Below are 17051 nucleotides of genomic sequence, written 5' to 3' on the forward strand. Positions count from 1 at the left end.
CCAGCCGAAGAAATATTTTTGGATAGTCGCTATCCACGAAACATGACGATGTGTTTGCGTGTGTCGGTCTACGAACTTCACAGGTCCAAAAAAAAAAAAATGACAACAGAGAAGCGCTTCCCTGCACTGAACCCTCGGCCAGAGCCTGCACACACCCCCTTGTGGTCCATCGATATTCTCATTTACTGTACACACGTCACAAAAATAGAAGGACTCCTCACACACTTCTCAGCGCTTTTCTAATGTGTGTGTGCGTTTGTCTTTTAGAAGACGACACACACACACACACACACACACACACAACTGAGGAGGGGGCCTTCAAATCCTCTACATTATACAACACTCATTTGCTTCCATGGAAGCAACCATGTTTCGCTTTCTTAAATATATATATATATATATATATATATATATATATATATATATATATATATATATATATATATATATATATATATATATATATATATATATATATGTATATATATATATATATATATATATATGTATATATATATTCATATATATCAGCTTATACGTATCATTTATATTTATATAGCATTATACATACATTCTTGTTTTGTGAAATTCCCTTTTGTCTTGTGAACAGGGAATTCCAACCGTAGCATATCCTTTTACTCGTTCCTCCAAATCTCACCTCTCTTCTCACCGTTCCCAAACTGAACTTGCTTTCTTCGCTTCAGCCGACCATCTCAGACCTCTCTATGCACATACACAGATACACGGGGCCAAGCAGCCCGACTTAACCAAGTATTTTTTTAAACCGGTAAACCCAGTTTCTTTCCATTATATTACTGTAAGCTCGCTGGCCATGTTGATGTTTGATATATTTGGATGTCTTTGCTGTCAACAAAGCTATCTAACACAAGTGTAGTAACATTTGCTAGCAATTTTATCTGGAACTCGCGAGTGCCAGCGTGGTTAATAGATGTAAAAATCGGTGTATCTGTCGTCGCGATGATGTGAACATGGAACAATGTTATGAGGATGATGGTTAAAAGGGATGCGACCGTCACATCCATCATGCTGTCTTCGCTGTAAAAAAAATATGGCAGGAATCTAGCGGTGATGTCCGGGGGAAAAGGTGGTGATGAGAAAAGGCGAGTTTGTGGATTTGGAGAGGATCAGGATGTCCATCTGCGTCGGGATATCTGCCCCGACGTGACGACATTTAATGCGGTACTGTGTTTGCGAATCCAGAAGTTAAAATATAAATCTGGTTATCCGAGTGCTGCAGACATCCACAGCATATTCAGGTGTCTTATAAATCCAGAGGTCCAGGCATCAGAGGTCGGGAGGAGGAGGAGGATGGGCAGATGATGAAGAAGAGGTGAAGTCTACCTATCTGATGATCCATCGTTCTCCCTCATTGTCCAGGTATATCAGGGCCGGGGTTCTCTCGGGGAAAAGGCGGTAATGGTTGGTTGGTCATCCTGTGATGTGTGATGAGTGTGTGGATGTGTGCGAGCGGGCCTCATTCTCTGCTATGACACCTCGCTGCCGAACACCTCCAGCACCAGCGGGGTGAGCTGCATGCTGTGCTCGGGCTGGAAGGAGAGCGAGCGGTACTGCTTGGAGTGCTCCTCGTTCAGGCTGCGCAGGTCGGCCAGCTTCTGGATCATCTTGGCGTAGAGGAGGCGTCCGCCGGCGTGGTTGACCCGGATGTAGGCCTGCAGCGTCTCCGACAGGTGGTCCTGGAGCTGCTCGATGCGGCCGTGGTCTTGGACGCCGGGACGATCTGCCATCGGGGGACGGAGAGGGTGCAGTTTAGGGAGTGTAGTATGAGGGAGGTCACAGAGTAGACAGAGAGAGAGAGGGGCACGGGGAGAAAGTAGAGGGGAGTAAGGTTCAGGTGGGGAGAGAATGGAAAGAGAAAGAGAACATCAGTAAGTTTGTTGCTGTGTTGTGGTGGACTGTGATCGGGGGTCTATAGACATGCTTACTGTTACACTTATTACCAAACAGTAAACAGTATTTTAATGTACAGTTCCAGCACTTTCTCATTTGGTATATTAGGGCTGTCAAAGTTAACGCGTTTACACAAATTTGTTTTAACGCCACTAATTTCTTTAACGCATTTATGCAACTCACGATTTTTAGGGTTGTAGCGGGCTCAGTTTTAGAGCTAGTCAAGAAGGAGGCTAAATAACGCTCCAAAGTTACACTACATTTTGGTGAGGAAAAACTGGCATGGCCATTTTCAAAGGGGTCCCTTGAACTCTGACCTCAAGATATGTGAATGAAAATTGGTTCTATGGGTACCCACGAGTCTCCCCTTTACAGACATGCAGTTTGGGGCAAGTCATAGTCAAGTCAGCACACTGACACACTGACAGCTGTTGTTACCTGTTGGGCTGCAGTTTGCCATGTTATGATCTGAGCATATTTGTATGCTTAATGCAGTACCTGTGAGGGTTTCTGGACAATATTTGTCATTGTTTTGTGTTGTTAATTGATTTCCAATAATGAATATATACATATATATGCAAAAAGCAAGCATATTTGCACTCACATGTTGACAATCCTCATGATTAATCGCGTACATTAAAAAATGTAATCAATTGACAGCCCTTATATACACATAGATTATATGCAGTATTGCTCAGGCTCTTGCCTCAGCCTTTTGAACCCATATATTTTGCCTGTTTTTTTACTCTCTTTATTTACAGGCTTTTCACGTAGTCATTACATACATACAATAAATATTTTATAAGCATGGCCCATTCGCCACCCTTTGCTCAGACCATGGCCATCCTCGAGACTGACCTTCATTTTGATTTCAACATCTTTAAAGTTTTGTGACTGCATCTTACAGGGTTGCGACGCTTTCGGGGTGACAAAAACAGACAGACAGACAGACAGACAGACAGTCATATAAACACCAAAGTAGTTCAAGGGATATTACAAAAAAAAAACATTTTTATGGGATGTTCTGAGCTTCATAGGCGTCTGAGCAATGGGTCAAGCTGAGCAGCTGCTCCCCCCGCCCCCCCGCCCCTATTAGACCTGGGGGAGCAAAAGTGTTATTGCATTCTTCACTTTTTGATCATAAAACTTTGCTACTTCTAAACTTTTGAGCTAGTTTGGATCAAAAATAGTTATATCTGGCCATTATATATATATATATATATATACACTCACTGGCCACTTTATTAGGTACAAGGTGTACCTAATAAAGTGTCCGGTGCTAGTACCAGGTGGTCTTCTGCTGCTGTAGCCCATCTGCTTCAAGGTTCGACGTGTTGTGCGTTCAGAGATGGTATTCTGCATACCTTGGTTGTAACGAGTGGTTATCTGAGATACTGTTGCCTTTCTATCATCTCGAACCACTCTGCCCATTCCCCTCTGACCTCTGACATCACAACAAGGCATTTTCGTCGAAACAAACTGCCGCTCACTGGATATTTTCTCTTTTTCGGACCATTCTCTGTAAACCCTAGAGATGGTTGTGCGTGAAAATCCCAGTAGATCAGCAGTTTTTTAAATATTCAGACCAGCCCGTCTGGCACCAACAACCATGCCACGTTCAAAGTCACTTAAATCCCCTTTCTTCCCCATTCTGATGCTCGGTTTGATCTTCAGCAAGTCGTCTTCACCACGTCTAGATGCCTAAATGCATTGAGTTGCTGCCATGTGATTGGCTGATTAGCTATTTGTGTTAACAAGCAATTGAACAGGTGTGCCTAATAAAGTGGCCGGTGAGTGTATATATATATATATGAATTCAAAATGACATTTCCCATCCAGCCGTTTTCTCATCATCTATTCCTGAGGTGGCCTTGCTGCTTGATGACCTCATTCAGTGATCGTGTTCATTCGCTGTATTCAACTTGTTGTTGAACGCTCACGAATATTCTATATGCTTGGTTGTTGTTGTACAGTATCACTAGTTATAGCTGCTGTGCTATTATTGTGGCTGCTGTGCATGCTCATGGGGGATCTCTTTCTTGTAGAGTACGGTCTACACCTGCTCCGTTATGATTTGACACTGTATAAAAATTAATTGAATTGAATTGAATTAGCAAGCAACACAGACCTTGTGCTTCACCGTTTCTACTTTCCTGACGTAGCGTTAGTAGCCAGTCAATCTGCTAACAATAATCCCTCAGCTGGGAATACACCTACACCGTGAACACAGAACACAAGCAGTACCTGGGGAGAGCAGGCAGATGGCCATGAGCAGCACGTGTTCCTCCTCGTGCAGGTTGAGTTTCTTCAGACCAACCTGGAACTTCACCAGCGGCTCCAACAGATCCAGAGTGTGACCCGCTGTGGAGAACGACACAAACCGTTAGCACTGCAGAGTCAGTAACATCTTTTGGCACTAAGGCAAAGACACTTATACCGTGCTTTTCTATTGATTTATAAGTGAAAACACACTTTATACAGCGGTGGGCTTCAAGGGAGAATCATTACCCTCTATGTGTATTTATACAGTGTGGACAGAGAGCATTACTTCCTGCCCTGCATGTGTGAGTGAATAAGAACCGAGTGTGTGTCTGTGGCTGTTTTATTGCTTCAATGAAAATACCTGAAGTCAAAACCTCATAGTAATGTGCAAGAGTGCGTAGAAAAGCAGTGTGTGGGTGATCAAGTACAGTAAGGCTCTGTTATACAAGGTGTGAGAAAAAAAAAAAACAGCTGTGTCATGGTCATCATAATTGAGAGTGTTGTGTGCACAGACACGTTTTACCAGTGCGGCGCTTGATGTTGCGGCCTTGATAGAAACTTCCGGAGCATTGGGTACACGAGGAAGAAGAGGAGGGAGTGTGTTGAGAGGATGTGTAATCAGCAAGCGAAGGTCTCTGACATGCTGTGTGTGCGCGCCGTCCAAACATGCTGCTTATGTGTTTATTAGGGCTGTCCATCGATTAAAATCGTTAATCGCGATTAATCGCATATGATTCGCACATTTTTATCTGTTCAAAATTACATTAAAGGGAGATTTGTCAAGTATTTATAGTATATATTTTATCAACATGGGAGTGGGCAAATGTGCTTGCTTTATGCAAATGTGTGTATATATATATATTATTGGAAATCAATTAACAACACAAAACAATGACAGATATTGTCCAGAAACCCTCACAGGTACTGCATTTAGCATTAAAAATATGCTCAAATCATAACATGGCAAACTGCAGCCCAACAGGCAACAACAGCTGTCAGTGTGTCAGTGTGTTGACTTGACTATGACTTGCCCCAAAACTGAATGTGATTATCATAAAGTGGGCATGTCTGTAAATGGGAGACTCGTGGGTACCTCGCCAAAATTTTGCCTAAGTTTGGAGCGTTATTTAGCCTCCTTCGCGACAAGAGAGTATGACATTAGCTCGTATAGTTGGTACAAGGGTGTTGGAAATTAACTTTTTTGTCCACCTGCCACTGTGGCTGGTGTATTCCAAAATCGACCAGCTACTCAATAGATTACCATTGTTTTTTTGGCTGGTGAGGGAATCAAATCTAGCAGCCACTTGCATATTTTATTTTTTTATATTTCCATAAAAGTAAAAAAAATTGTGGTGTTAAAAATGAACTTGCGTTGTTTATGTACAGATTCCACAGTGAAACAGAGCCATTAATCCTGTTTCTTTAGCTTCACTATGACAATGAAGTGTAACGAACCCTTTGTGACGTCATTGATGCAGTATTTGAAGTCGGGCCCCCCGCAACTCCAGGACATGTCCTCCAGGCTGAATGACTGGTTTGAACGCAGCATGATGATTTCGATGGCACTCGACTTCAACAGGGCGATCTGGTCTTCTGCCGTCAGTTCTCTGGAACACAGAGTCACAGATACAGTATGTTACCGTACACATGTCCACAGTCAGACACATGCATTGTCACATAAGAGCATGTTCACACATCTGGTTTAACCTGCTGGGGCAGTGTGGGCGTCTTTACTTCAGCTTCAAATTTATATATCTTGTCTTCATTTTGCTTTTGAACTTCAGGGGACAACAGTTGTCTCTGTGCTATATCAATTCCTCAAAAAAATCCCCTCATATTCATCTGACTTTAGTTTAGTATAGGACCTGCATAGTCATTGCAAATTTTTGAGGTAGACCGATAAATTGGCCAATATCACGTATCGCACATATGACTACTGTGTATAAATGGCTAATATATAACAGGACATTGCAGTACAGGAATGGCAAATATATATGAGGTAGTTTTGCGAAAGTGTAACTCGAGATCTAGGAATGATCGATCGGCCACCGGTCGAAACCGGATAGTTGTCAGCAGCCATCGGACGTGACCGGTGACCGGCCGATCAATCTCATATATCTGTTTTTTTGCCGGTCACATTTACACGTGTTTCGTGGCAGTTTTACGTTGCATACACAGCAGCACAGACAGTAACGCCACAACCACACACACAAACACAAACACACACACACACATCTCGTCGGTGTAGAAGTTCCTCAGCTGTACTCCATCCTGTGCCGACATTTTTAGTTCTGCGGATATTCCGTATCATAGCAACCAGACGTAATCAAAGCGTCTCAGCTGGAAAAAAAACCCTACTGTAACCCTACCAAGTCGATGCCAAAATTAAAAAAATGTGACGGTACTCTTTTTCTACAGTACCGAAGGTACCGTACGATGCCTGTAATGGTCATTGGTACCGGAGGTACTGGAGATGCGATCCTTCCGGATCTGATGGGGGCAGCATATACGCTTACAAGTGTTCTCATCTGCCGTGAAATGAAGGAAGAAGAAGAACGCCTAACAGCACGAAAAAAAACAACTACACGTGAAAGATGGCAACAAGTGCAGCTGCAACACTAGCTCCGCCTCTAGCTCCGCCGCTAGCTCCGCCTCGACTCGTTGAGAAGACAAATAGCAAGAGTCGGGTATGGAGGTACTTTGCGTTCGAGGCAGATCATCAAGGAGTAATGATAGATTCGCAAAAGCCAATATGCAAACGGTGCCATCGTACCTTTCAAACCAAAGGAGGAAATACTTCCAATTTAGCAAAGCACCTCAAAGACAGACATCCAGATGTGTTCAAAGAATTCAAGGTGAGCGAGTTTCAATTCATGTTAACGTTAAATGAACAACTGCTTGTCACATTTGTTATCTTTATCCTGATATAGCCGACACGTTACCAGTATTTTTGTTTGAGACTGCTGGCATTGTTTTGTAGCCAAGTATGTTCCATACAACGCTTGCAATGGCAAAACGCTGAAGGCTACCGTGTTTTGGCTAACGTAATGTAACCATAGCTCTTAGTAGTAAGCTATCATCCTAACCGGTCTGTGTCATCCGTCATCAAAATATAACATTAGCATTTTAAATAAATATTTAATGGCCTAATGGTCTGTCACCATGTCAGTGAAGTTAAAGTACTGCTTGCAATCTGAGGATATATATAGAGAGAGTCGTGTGTGCGTGTACAGCCTCTGCTGCTTTCTTACAGTCATTGAGCTATACCTGAGGAATAAAGTCTCTTTTTTTTTTGTTTTACCATGGTATCTAATTGGGTATCGAGAATCGTGGAAATTCACTTGTTTTAGTATCGACTACTAGATTTCTGGTATCGTGACATTTCTAATTTATACGGCACTAAAATCAGGATAAATTATGAAAAAAATAAAAGAAAGAAATTGCAATAATACCGCATATTGTGCTGTTGAGCCAATCATTATCACTGCAGGGGAAATTACTTCACCGCGACAGCCCTATTAGCAGCCACAACAGCCGTGCAATCCTTCTGTGAATTTGCCCCTCAGTAGCTGAAGTGGTGCAAATCAAGTGAGATAAAAAATTCACTTCCTGTTGAAACTGAACCCACCAGCGAAACAACCACTCCAGATGTCCTCCCATTATTCTCACTCTCGACACACACACACACACACACACACACACACACACACACACACACACAACACACACACACACACACACACACACACACACACACCACCATCCTACAGCTAGATCCGTTTAACAGATACCAGGTATTTATCTGTCAGAAAGTCCTACTTAACCACATACACATCAATGTGTGTGCATATCTGCCTGTGCGTGTCTGTGTGTGTGTGTGTGTGTGTGTGTGTGTGTGTGTGTGTGAGGGAAACTTATAAGCACAACAAGCACAATGAATGTATTATATGGTTACTGTAGCAACAGAGTTTCCACCCCTAGGCTTTGTGTGGCCATAAAAACGTGCACACAGGCACAGTGCACATGCAGACTTGGTGAGTCTTCAGCCCTCCTCAATAATCCACACACTCAAGCCGCCTGTGTTACATTTCATATTTACTGTACATACAGTACTATACAGTATGTGTATCTCCACACACTGACAGAAGCAGGTGTAACTTTCACTACTACTATCATGGAAAAACAGTTTCTAATGCACTAATTAGCTCACGGCTTCACTTTTTTTTTCTTTCAAGCTGTTATCCACTCATTATTTTTGTGCTAAATAGAATGTTCAGTCTTTTGTTTCTTTTAAACACATTTTCAAAGTTGCACCGGAGTGATTCCAGGGAAGAACCGAATAGATTGAATCACTGCAATGTTACAGTGTGTGAGATGGATGGATAGAAACTAGTAAAGTAATTTTCTGTATTTATCAAATGCGGAGGACTAAGAAGACGTGCTTGAATAGAAAGCGACAGTTTTGACAATTTTCCCGGAAGAAAACGTAAAGTTCTGAATCTCCTTCTCAAATGCTGTTGAACGATACAAATCCCTATAATGTATCAACTGAGAAGGTGAGTTGGAACATATTCAGCTGAACAATTTCAAGAAGGGCTTTACAAATTAAGACCCAGGGATACCCTGAGGTTCAGGGGTCGAAACGGAGTTAATGCGGCAGTGGGAAGAATTTTTTGGCATCATCAGGCAAAAATTCCACAATAACCTTTCAGCGTATTGTAATTCAAGTGTTCTGAAAGAAAACTACACTTCTGCACCTCCTCATGGCTCTGTTGTCAGGCTTTAGAAAAATCGAGCCCGTGACGGGAGACTTTGACCAATCAGTGGTCATTTCAGAGAGAGAGAGCGTTCCTATTGGCTGTTCATTCAAGGGAGGCAGCTGTCAATTACTCGCAAGCTCCGATCGAACGGTCAAACTAGGCAGCGCTGATAAAATATGAATCAATCGTCTGTGACTGTAATGCCTATTTTTCACGTAAAATGTTTCATAAACATCTTGTAGTGTACTGTTTAGCTGTAAAATTAAAGTTTGCTCCGTCTAGTGGGCGTGCTTGGTATTTCCTCAACTGATCTCAACATGGCGGTTTGGTCACAAATTCTCATTTTACAGGAGGACACTTTTTTTTCCAGATTATAAAAGTCCAAATTATATAAAAAACCTTGTTTTTAATCATATTTGCTCAAACCCGCCTACCCCAGCTTTAATCTGGAGGTCTTGGATGAGAAAATGTCTCTAGTCAATGCTTCGAGCTGCATAGAGCTCCAGTTTATCATCTTTTTGCAGTATCTCCTAGGTCAGGGGTGTCAAACGTATGGCCCGCGGGCCGGATCAGGCCCGCGAACGGGTTTAATCCGGCCCGCGAGATGATTTTGCAAAGCATAAAAAGGAAAAACATTTTTTTTTTTAAGATTTTTTTTGTTGGTCTTTTTCCTTTATTTGACAGTGATAGTGGTGAAAGGGGGGATAGAGGGGATGACAATGCAGAAAGGGCCACAGGTCGGATTCGAACCCTGGGCCGCTGCAGCAAGGATCGAGATCGATGAAACTGTTATATCGCGTAGAAAGTATAACAGAGGATAAATACTAAAAACGGAGTGGATGTTTGGTGGGGTTTACAGGGAAACAAAAAAGAGATTTTTAGTCCATGTACCTGATAGAAAAGAACAAACTTTGTTGGATTTAATTGAGAAACATATTGCTCCTGGTTCAATAATCATTTCTGATTGCTGGAAATCTTACTTCAATATTAAAAAAAATGGGGTACATACACAGGACAATAAATCACTCTAAAAACTTTGTAGATCCAAACAACCCAGAAGTACATACACAAAGTATTGAAAGCACATGGAATGTCTTGAAAAATGGATCACGCGTAGAGGAACCAATATAAGCGATTTTGTTGATGAATATATTGATGAATTTAATTTCAAAAATAGTTAAAAAAAATGCATTTTATGATTTAATTCAGTTGATTAAGAATAAATACAGCTTTTAATTTAGATTTTTGTAACTTTTTTATGGCGGACAAATAACCAATTTTATCCCAATTCTGTTAAGCAAGCAAACTGTTTATACCGGGGCTAAGGAAGTAGGCTACAGCTAGTCCGGAGCTAGCTTGTCATTCTGCCTGCCCGATTTGAACATTACGTGCTTTGGCACCCTCATTGCCCCAAAATGTCTCTGTCAAAAAAGAGAAAAGTGGACGCAGAGTGCAGACTGTTCCAAGAAAAATGGTCATCCTTCTATTTCTTCACGGAAGTGAATGGGAAAGCTGTGTGTTTGTTGTGTTTACAGCAAGTTTCAGTGCTGAAAGAATATAACGTTCGTCGCCACTATGAGACTCTTCATGCCGACAAATACAACAACGTTCAAGGACAACAGAGAAGAGAGAAGGTGAATGAATTGTTGGCGGGTCTGAAGAAACAGCAGTCTGTGTTTACTCATAGCCGAGAAATCAGTGACGCTGCAGTGAAAGCCAGCTACCTTATTGCTAATGAAATTGCAGTGGCTTCAAAGCCATTTAGTGAGGGGGAATTTGTGAAAACATGCATGCTGAAGGCTGCGGAGATTGTGTGCCCTGAAAAGCGCCAGGTTTTTTCAAATATCAGCCTGACAAGAAACACAGTTGCAGACAGGATTTCTGATCTTTCGGCGGATTTGGACAGCCAATTGAAGCGCAAAGTAAAGTCATTTATTGCGTTTTCAGTTGCAATTGACGAAAGCACTGACATTACAGATGTTGCGCAACTGGCCATATTCATCCGCGGAGTTGATGACACTTTGACCGTCACCGAGGAGTTCGTGGAGTTGGTGCCAATGACGGATACCACAACAGCAGCTGATATTTTCACCGCACTCGTCGGCGCCCTGGACAGGGTCGGAGTGGACTGGTCCCGCGCTGTCAGCCTGGCTACAGATGGTGCGCCCTCAATGATCGGAAAAAAAGCAGGTGTTGTGACAAAGTTCAGAGAGAAAGTGCAGACTGCAAATGGAGAACGTGATTTTTGGACTTTTCACTGTATTTTGCATCAGGAGGCTTTGTGTTGCAAGTCATTAAAGATGGATAACGTCATGAAGGTGGTCGTCCAAACTGTTAATTTCATCCGATCCAGAGGCCTGAATCACCGTCAGTTTGACAGCCTTCTCAGAGAGAAAGGCCACAACTATGGGCTGCCATACCACACCGAGGTAAGATGGTTAAGCCGAGGTGCTGTGCTGAGGCGTTTCTTTGAATTACGAGAGGAAATTGAACAGTTCATGGAAAAAAAGGGCAAACCAGTGTTAGAATTTCAGTCCACAGAATGGATGCAGGACCTTGCATTTATGGTGGATGTTACAGAGCACTTGAATAACTTGAACAAAATGCTGCAAGGGCGCAACAAAGTTGTCACGCAGTATTATGACAGCATATGTGCGTTCAAGTTGAAGCTGTCATTGTGGGAGACGCAACTCGCAGGTGGTGATGCAGCTCACTTTCCTTGTCTGAAAGATGTGTGCGCGACCCAACATGCCGCAGACATGAAGCGGTTCAAAGATAAAATAACGGGACTATTGCGGGAGTTTGAGCAACGTTTTCAGATTTTTGGTGAACTGGAGAAAGACTTCAAAGTGTTTTGCTCGCCATTCACCGCGAATGCCTCTGATCTGCCCGTCAACATCCAACTTGAAATAATAGACTTGCAGTGTGACTCAGATTTGAAGGGCAAATTTGCTGCAGCTGGCTTGGACACATTTTATCAGTATCTCTTGCCACGTTACCCCAACTTGACAGCCCTTGCTGCAAAAGTGTTGTGCATGTTTGGAACCACATATCTTTGTGAGCAAGTTTTCTCTGTAATGAGCATCAATAAAACAAATCTGCGCTCAAGGCTCACGAACAAGCACTTGAATAACATCCTGAAATTGGCTGCCACTCAGGATGTGACGCCTGATATTGATGCACTTGTGAAAGCTAAAAGATGCCAGGTTTCAGGAGTGAAATAAACAATGGGTAATCCCACTTAAAATGCTGCATGAGACACTGCACCCTGATATAGTTCTGTGAAAATGATTGTCTTCTGTGGAAATTTAAAGAAAGTGAACAGTGTGTGATTTACTGTAATAATGTCAGTCACTTCAATTCATAAGTTTGGTTTGTTGAAATTGTTCATGCATTGCACAGCTTTTATTTTTCTATCAATAAATAGTTTAGCCTACAAGGCAGGGAGTAACTCAACCCTCTTGAATAGTTTCTACCTCAGTTTGTATGGTTTGTTGAGTTAGCACAGGATTAATATGTGGAAATGACAAATGAGGTATTTGATACCTAGAAGAGTTGTTTTATTTATTTATTATTTATTTCTTATTTTGTTCAATCCCAGATAGGCTGTGACTTAAAGTTTAATGGCTTTGTAGATACACTGAGACGAAGTTTAAGTTCCAATCACTGAGGCATTGTGTTCTTGAAATTGCACCAATTTTTTCCTCAGAATTTTCAACTAACTTGAAGTGTTTTGTCAAGAGGATTATTTGTGATGTGTACATTTTCAGAATGTGCTTGTACTATTTTTGACCAAAGTAAAACAAAGAAAACAATCTGAAGTTGTCGTTATTTTTAAGTTATTATGCCATGATTTTACCGGTCCGGCCCACTTGAGAATAGATTTTTCTCCATGTGGCCCCTGAGCTAAAATGAGTTTGACACCCCTGTCCTAGGTAAACAAAGAAATCCCAGACTCTTTTATATTCCCATATGAATTCCCCCTAACAACACACAGCTGAGACTCAGCTCCACAACAAGGCAGGCAGTAGGAATAAATGTATGTAAATATAAAGCTGGCACATCAACAATTATTGTTCTGCTTCATAACATGCAAACACACATGCATTATGCATACCCATATGGCTCTCTATTCTTTTATTACGTGGTGTCTGTGTGTGCATACATTTATAAACTTATCTCTCAGCCCCAGCGTGCGTTTATAAAGCTACAGCCTGTTCCAGCGTATTCCTGGAAGAGCTTGTTTGTTTGGGAGTGATAATAGAATCTCACCCTACCCAATAATGTCCCGCATACATGTAGGCAACAGATCAACGTGCTCCGCATGTGGGCGGGGAGCTCCGCCAGGCTGCTAGCCTTCCTGTCTGTGCGTGCTGCCGGTTGGATGCAGCAGAATTTTACTAGTCAACAAATCATAACCAGAGCTCAGTAAAGCAGCGGATCGCTGCAGGGGTAATAAAGTTTAATTTTCAACATAACAGAATATGATTTATGGCCAAGAGGATAATAACATATATTGCAGATTAATGTCAGAGCCCTTCTGAGCCAATCAAAGGTACAGGTCAGCTTCAGGAGTCTCTATCAGGGCTGCAACTAGCATTCTTTTTTATTTTTCTCAATTCATCTGACTTATCTACCATGATCTATCTGATTAATCCTTTCATCTATAAAATGACGTAAAATTGTGAAAAATGTCCATCTTGATTTTGCAGAGCCAAAAGTGACATATCATATCATTAATATCATTATTATCCATTTTTAAAACAAACAAAAGCAGCAAATCCTCAAATTGTAGAAGCTGGAACCAGCAAATGTTGGCTTTTTAGCTTGATTAAAGCTGCAGTGGATAGAAATGGAGCAAATATTAAAAAAAGTTATTTTTATAATACGGTCACTATATCCTGATAGTAGTACATGAGACAGGTAATCTGAAAAAAATCATGTGCCTCTGTGTCCTCTGGTGCTCCTAATGGCATCTGCAAGATTTCACAGACCGGAGGAAAACAACCAATCAGAGCCGAGCTGGAGCCTTGCCGTCTCTGAGCAGCTGTCAATCACTCGCGAACTCTGATCAAACGGTCAAACTAGGCAGCGCTGATCAAATATGAATCGATATTCTGTTACTGTAATGCCAATTTCTCGCCTCAAATGTTTTCAGAGATCAGATGAGAAAATACCAAGCACCGCCCACCAGCCAATAGGAACACTCTCTCTGAAATGACCTGTGATTGGTCAAAGTCTCCCATCACAGGCTAGATTTTTTTAAAGCCTGAAAACAGAGCCATGAGGAGGTGCAGAAGTCTAGTTTTCTCTCAGGACACTTGAATTACAATATGCTGAAAGGTTATTATGGAATGTTTGCCGAATGACGCCAAAAATATACCTACTGCCACTTTAATGACTCAAATGATGAATCCATTATCAAAATAGTTGCAGATTTAAAAAAATATATATCTAATTAGATCAAATGTGTCATTTTAGATGCAGAAAGAATCATGCAAACAAAAGTCTGAACTTGTTGACTCCTAGGATAAAAAAAAACACTGACAGACAGCAATCCATGCTGCTATCCTGCGATGATACCTCAAAATCTAGCAGCAATCCTTGCAGTGCTCTCAGTTTGTACCTGAAGCCTGGGATCATCTTGGCGAAGCCGATGACCTTCTGGATGCTGTAGGAGACCAGGTCAGCCAGGTGGGGCAGCATGGACAGCTTTTGGTCCTCCTCACTGGAGTCTGGACTGCTAGCGCCGTCCTGGTACATCATTAACAGGTTGCTGAAGTTCATCTTGGTGTCCACAGACTCTGTTTGAGGATGGGATTAGGAGACAAGATGAGTACAGAGGAAGGAAGGAAGCAAGAAGATCCATGCAGTGTGCCTGGGGCATTCAACTCGGCGCGTTAGGGACGAACACTCGGTGTGGGAGGATCCCCCTCGTGGACCTCTCCCCGGCGCCGACTGGCACATTTCCTCCGTGGCGGTAGGTCGGCTTGGAAAGGCCCCCGGGGTAAAGGTGGCTTGCGATTCCAGCTGTGAGCTTTGCAGTACCCCTCCCCCGAGCCTCGTCGCTTCCCAGGGCTGTGGACTTGGTGCTCTCGCTACGCCCTTTCTCCCCTGTGGGGAACAACGGGGATTCCTGCTCCTAGCACGACTGTCCTCAGTGCGTCAGGGGTCTGCGGCGATGTTGGCAACCCACTCAACCCGTCTTAAAACACGGACCCCGTCTTGTTTACCATGCTGTGTGGGTGTGACTTTTTTGCCATTTCATCACCATTCATATCTATACAATCAATGTGCTTATGATTAAATTTACTAGAGCACAAAATTGTTTACAAGAGCACAAAGTTCTTCATAGCCTCTAAATTTTGCTCTCAAATTGCACCAGATTGATGCTTGTAACTTTAAAGGTTCTAACACACCAAGCTGACGGTCGGCCGTCGGACAGTTTGGGGCCGTCTGTGAGCGTCTGTCGGCCTAGTTTTTTCGGTGTGTCCCACACCGTCGGCTCTAGACTGCCCTTGTCAGAGGTTTTTCGGCCGATTCAGCATGTTGAATCGGCGGCGGAGCGAGTCGGTAAGAGAGATCGGTCTGAATGGCTGTTCAGCTTGAATTAATCAGTGCATGAGAAGAGAAACAGAAGTAAGGAAAGCAAGCCAACGTGTAAAGTCGAAAGGAAAAGCACAGAAGGCTCTTCTCCTTTTTCATCTTCATCTCATCTCATGTGATCGCTCCAACACACGGATATTTTCACAACGACATGACCGTCTGAAATGAAGCTGAGTGGTCAGCAAATGCCGCATTGTTTCATGTACTTATCATAACAACAGCTTGTATATCCGCCGTCCTCGGTCTTCTGGTTTCCCTTTTCGAATGACAAATACAGACTACCGTGTCCTTCTGGTAGGGAGAGTTATTTCATCTCAGGCAAGCGCAGAGCGTACGTGGTAATTGACCGTCGGCTGTAGTCTTGGCGGCGTGTTCGAGTACAGCATTTTAGCCAAGACAAAGGCGACGTGAAGCGACTCAAAGGTCGGCATTCGTCGCCGCTAGTTCTTTGATGTCGGGTTGGTTTGTCTGGGCCTTAAAATGTACAAATCAATAGAGCTCTTCACGGCTGGGTCCTTGGTAAAGTTAACCCTGAGGCATGAAAGCGAAGAAGGACAGGAGGAGAAGGACTCTCACCAGGTGAGTGGTTGAATGAGTCAGAGGAGGCATCAGACAAAGAGTGAAGGGAGGCGGCTCTGCTGGCACTGCGTGTTACTGGGCCTTCACGCACTGGAGGCTGCAAACACACACAGAGAAACACAAATATGAATATCACTATTATATCACTGTAATACAACCTGATTCACAAAGCAGGATCAACAAGTTACTTGGATCACTCTGCTGAATAACATCTAGAATTGTTCTTATTTAACTTTGGCCCATTTTCACATTAAAGGGGGTTCTGGCTTTAACTCAGTGATCCTGCTTTGTGAAACAGGCTCTAAGGTTAAGAAGTTCACTTAGATCTTTGGGGGGGCACCATAAAACCAAAAAGTGGTTTATTTCTATGTTTACACAAAGATTAAAGTTAGAAGTTCTCTAAAAAGCAATGACAATTTTTGCTTTTCATGAAATATCACTTTCTTTTATGGCTGTCAATCAATTAAATTTTTTAATCGCGATTAATCGCATGATTGTCCATAGTTAATCGTGATTAATCGCAAATTAATCACACATTTTTTATCTGTTCAAAATGTAACCTTAAAAGGGAGATTTGTCAAACAATGACAAATATTGTCCAGAAACCCTCACAGGTACTGCATTTAGTATAAAAAATATGCTCAAATCATAACATGGCAAACTGCAGCCCAACAGGCAACAACAGCTGTCAGTGTGTCAGTGTGCTGACTTGACTATAACTTGCCCCAAACTGCATGTGATGATCATAAAGTGGGCATGTCTGTAAAGGGGAGACTCGTGGGTACCCATAGAACCCATTTTCATTCACATATCTTGAGGTCAGAGGTCAAGGGACCCCTTTGAAAATGGCTTGCTAGTTTTTCCTCACCATGATACCAGTATCTTCACTCCAGCTTTAAAACTGATATTTATTAT

General features: G+C 42.4%; 1 protein-coding gene across 2 annotated transcripts in view; it reads right to left on the reverse strand.

The window, feature by feature from the left end:
• Positions 1–486: 486 nt before the first annotated feature.
• The window catches only part of LOC141772176 (vitamin D3 receptor A), a 105206-nt gene continuing 88641 nt past the window's right edge, over positions 487–17051 (reverse strand). For both annotated transcript variants that reach the window (XM_074642872.1, XM_074642873.1), the window contains 5 exons: positions 16134–16233; positions 14578–14755; positions 5647–5798; positions 4174–4290; positions 487–1759 (listed from right to left, as the gene is read on the reverse strand). In XM_074642872.1, the coding sequence (XP_074498973.1) occupies positions 1506–1759; positions 4174–4290; positions 5647–5798; positions 14578–14755; positions 16134–16233 (801 nt within the window). In that variant the 3' untranslated portion in view covers positions 487–1505. The remainder of the gene's footprint in view (positions 1760–4173; positions 4291–5646; positions 5799–14577; positions 14756–16133; positions 16234–17051) is intronic.

Source organism: Sebastes fasciatus, chromosome 8 (assembly GCF_043250625.1).
Source record: "Sebastes fasciatus isolate fSebFas1 chromosome 8, fSebFas1.pri, whole genome shotgun sequence".
NCBI lineage: Eukaryota > Metazoa > Chordata > Actinopteri > Perciformes > Sebastidae > Sebastes > Sebastes fasciatus.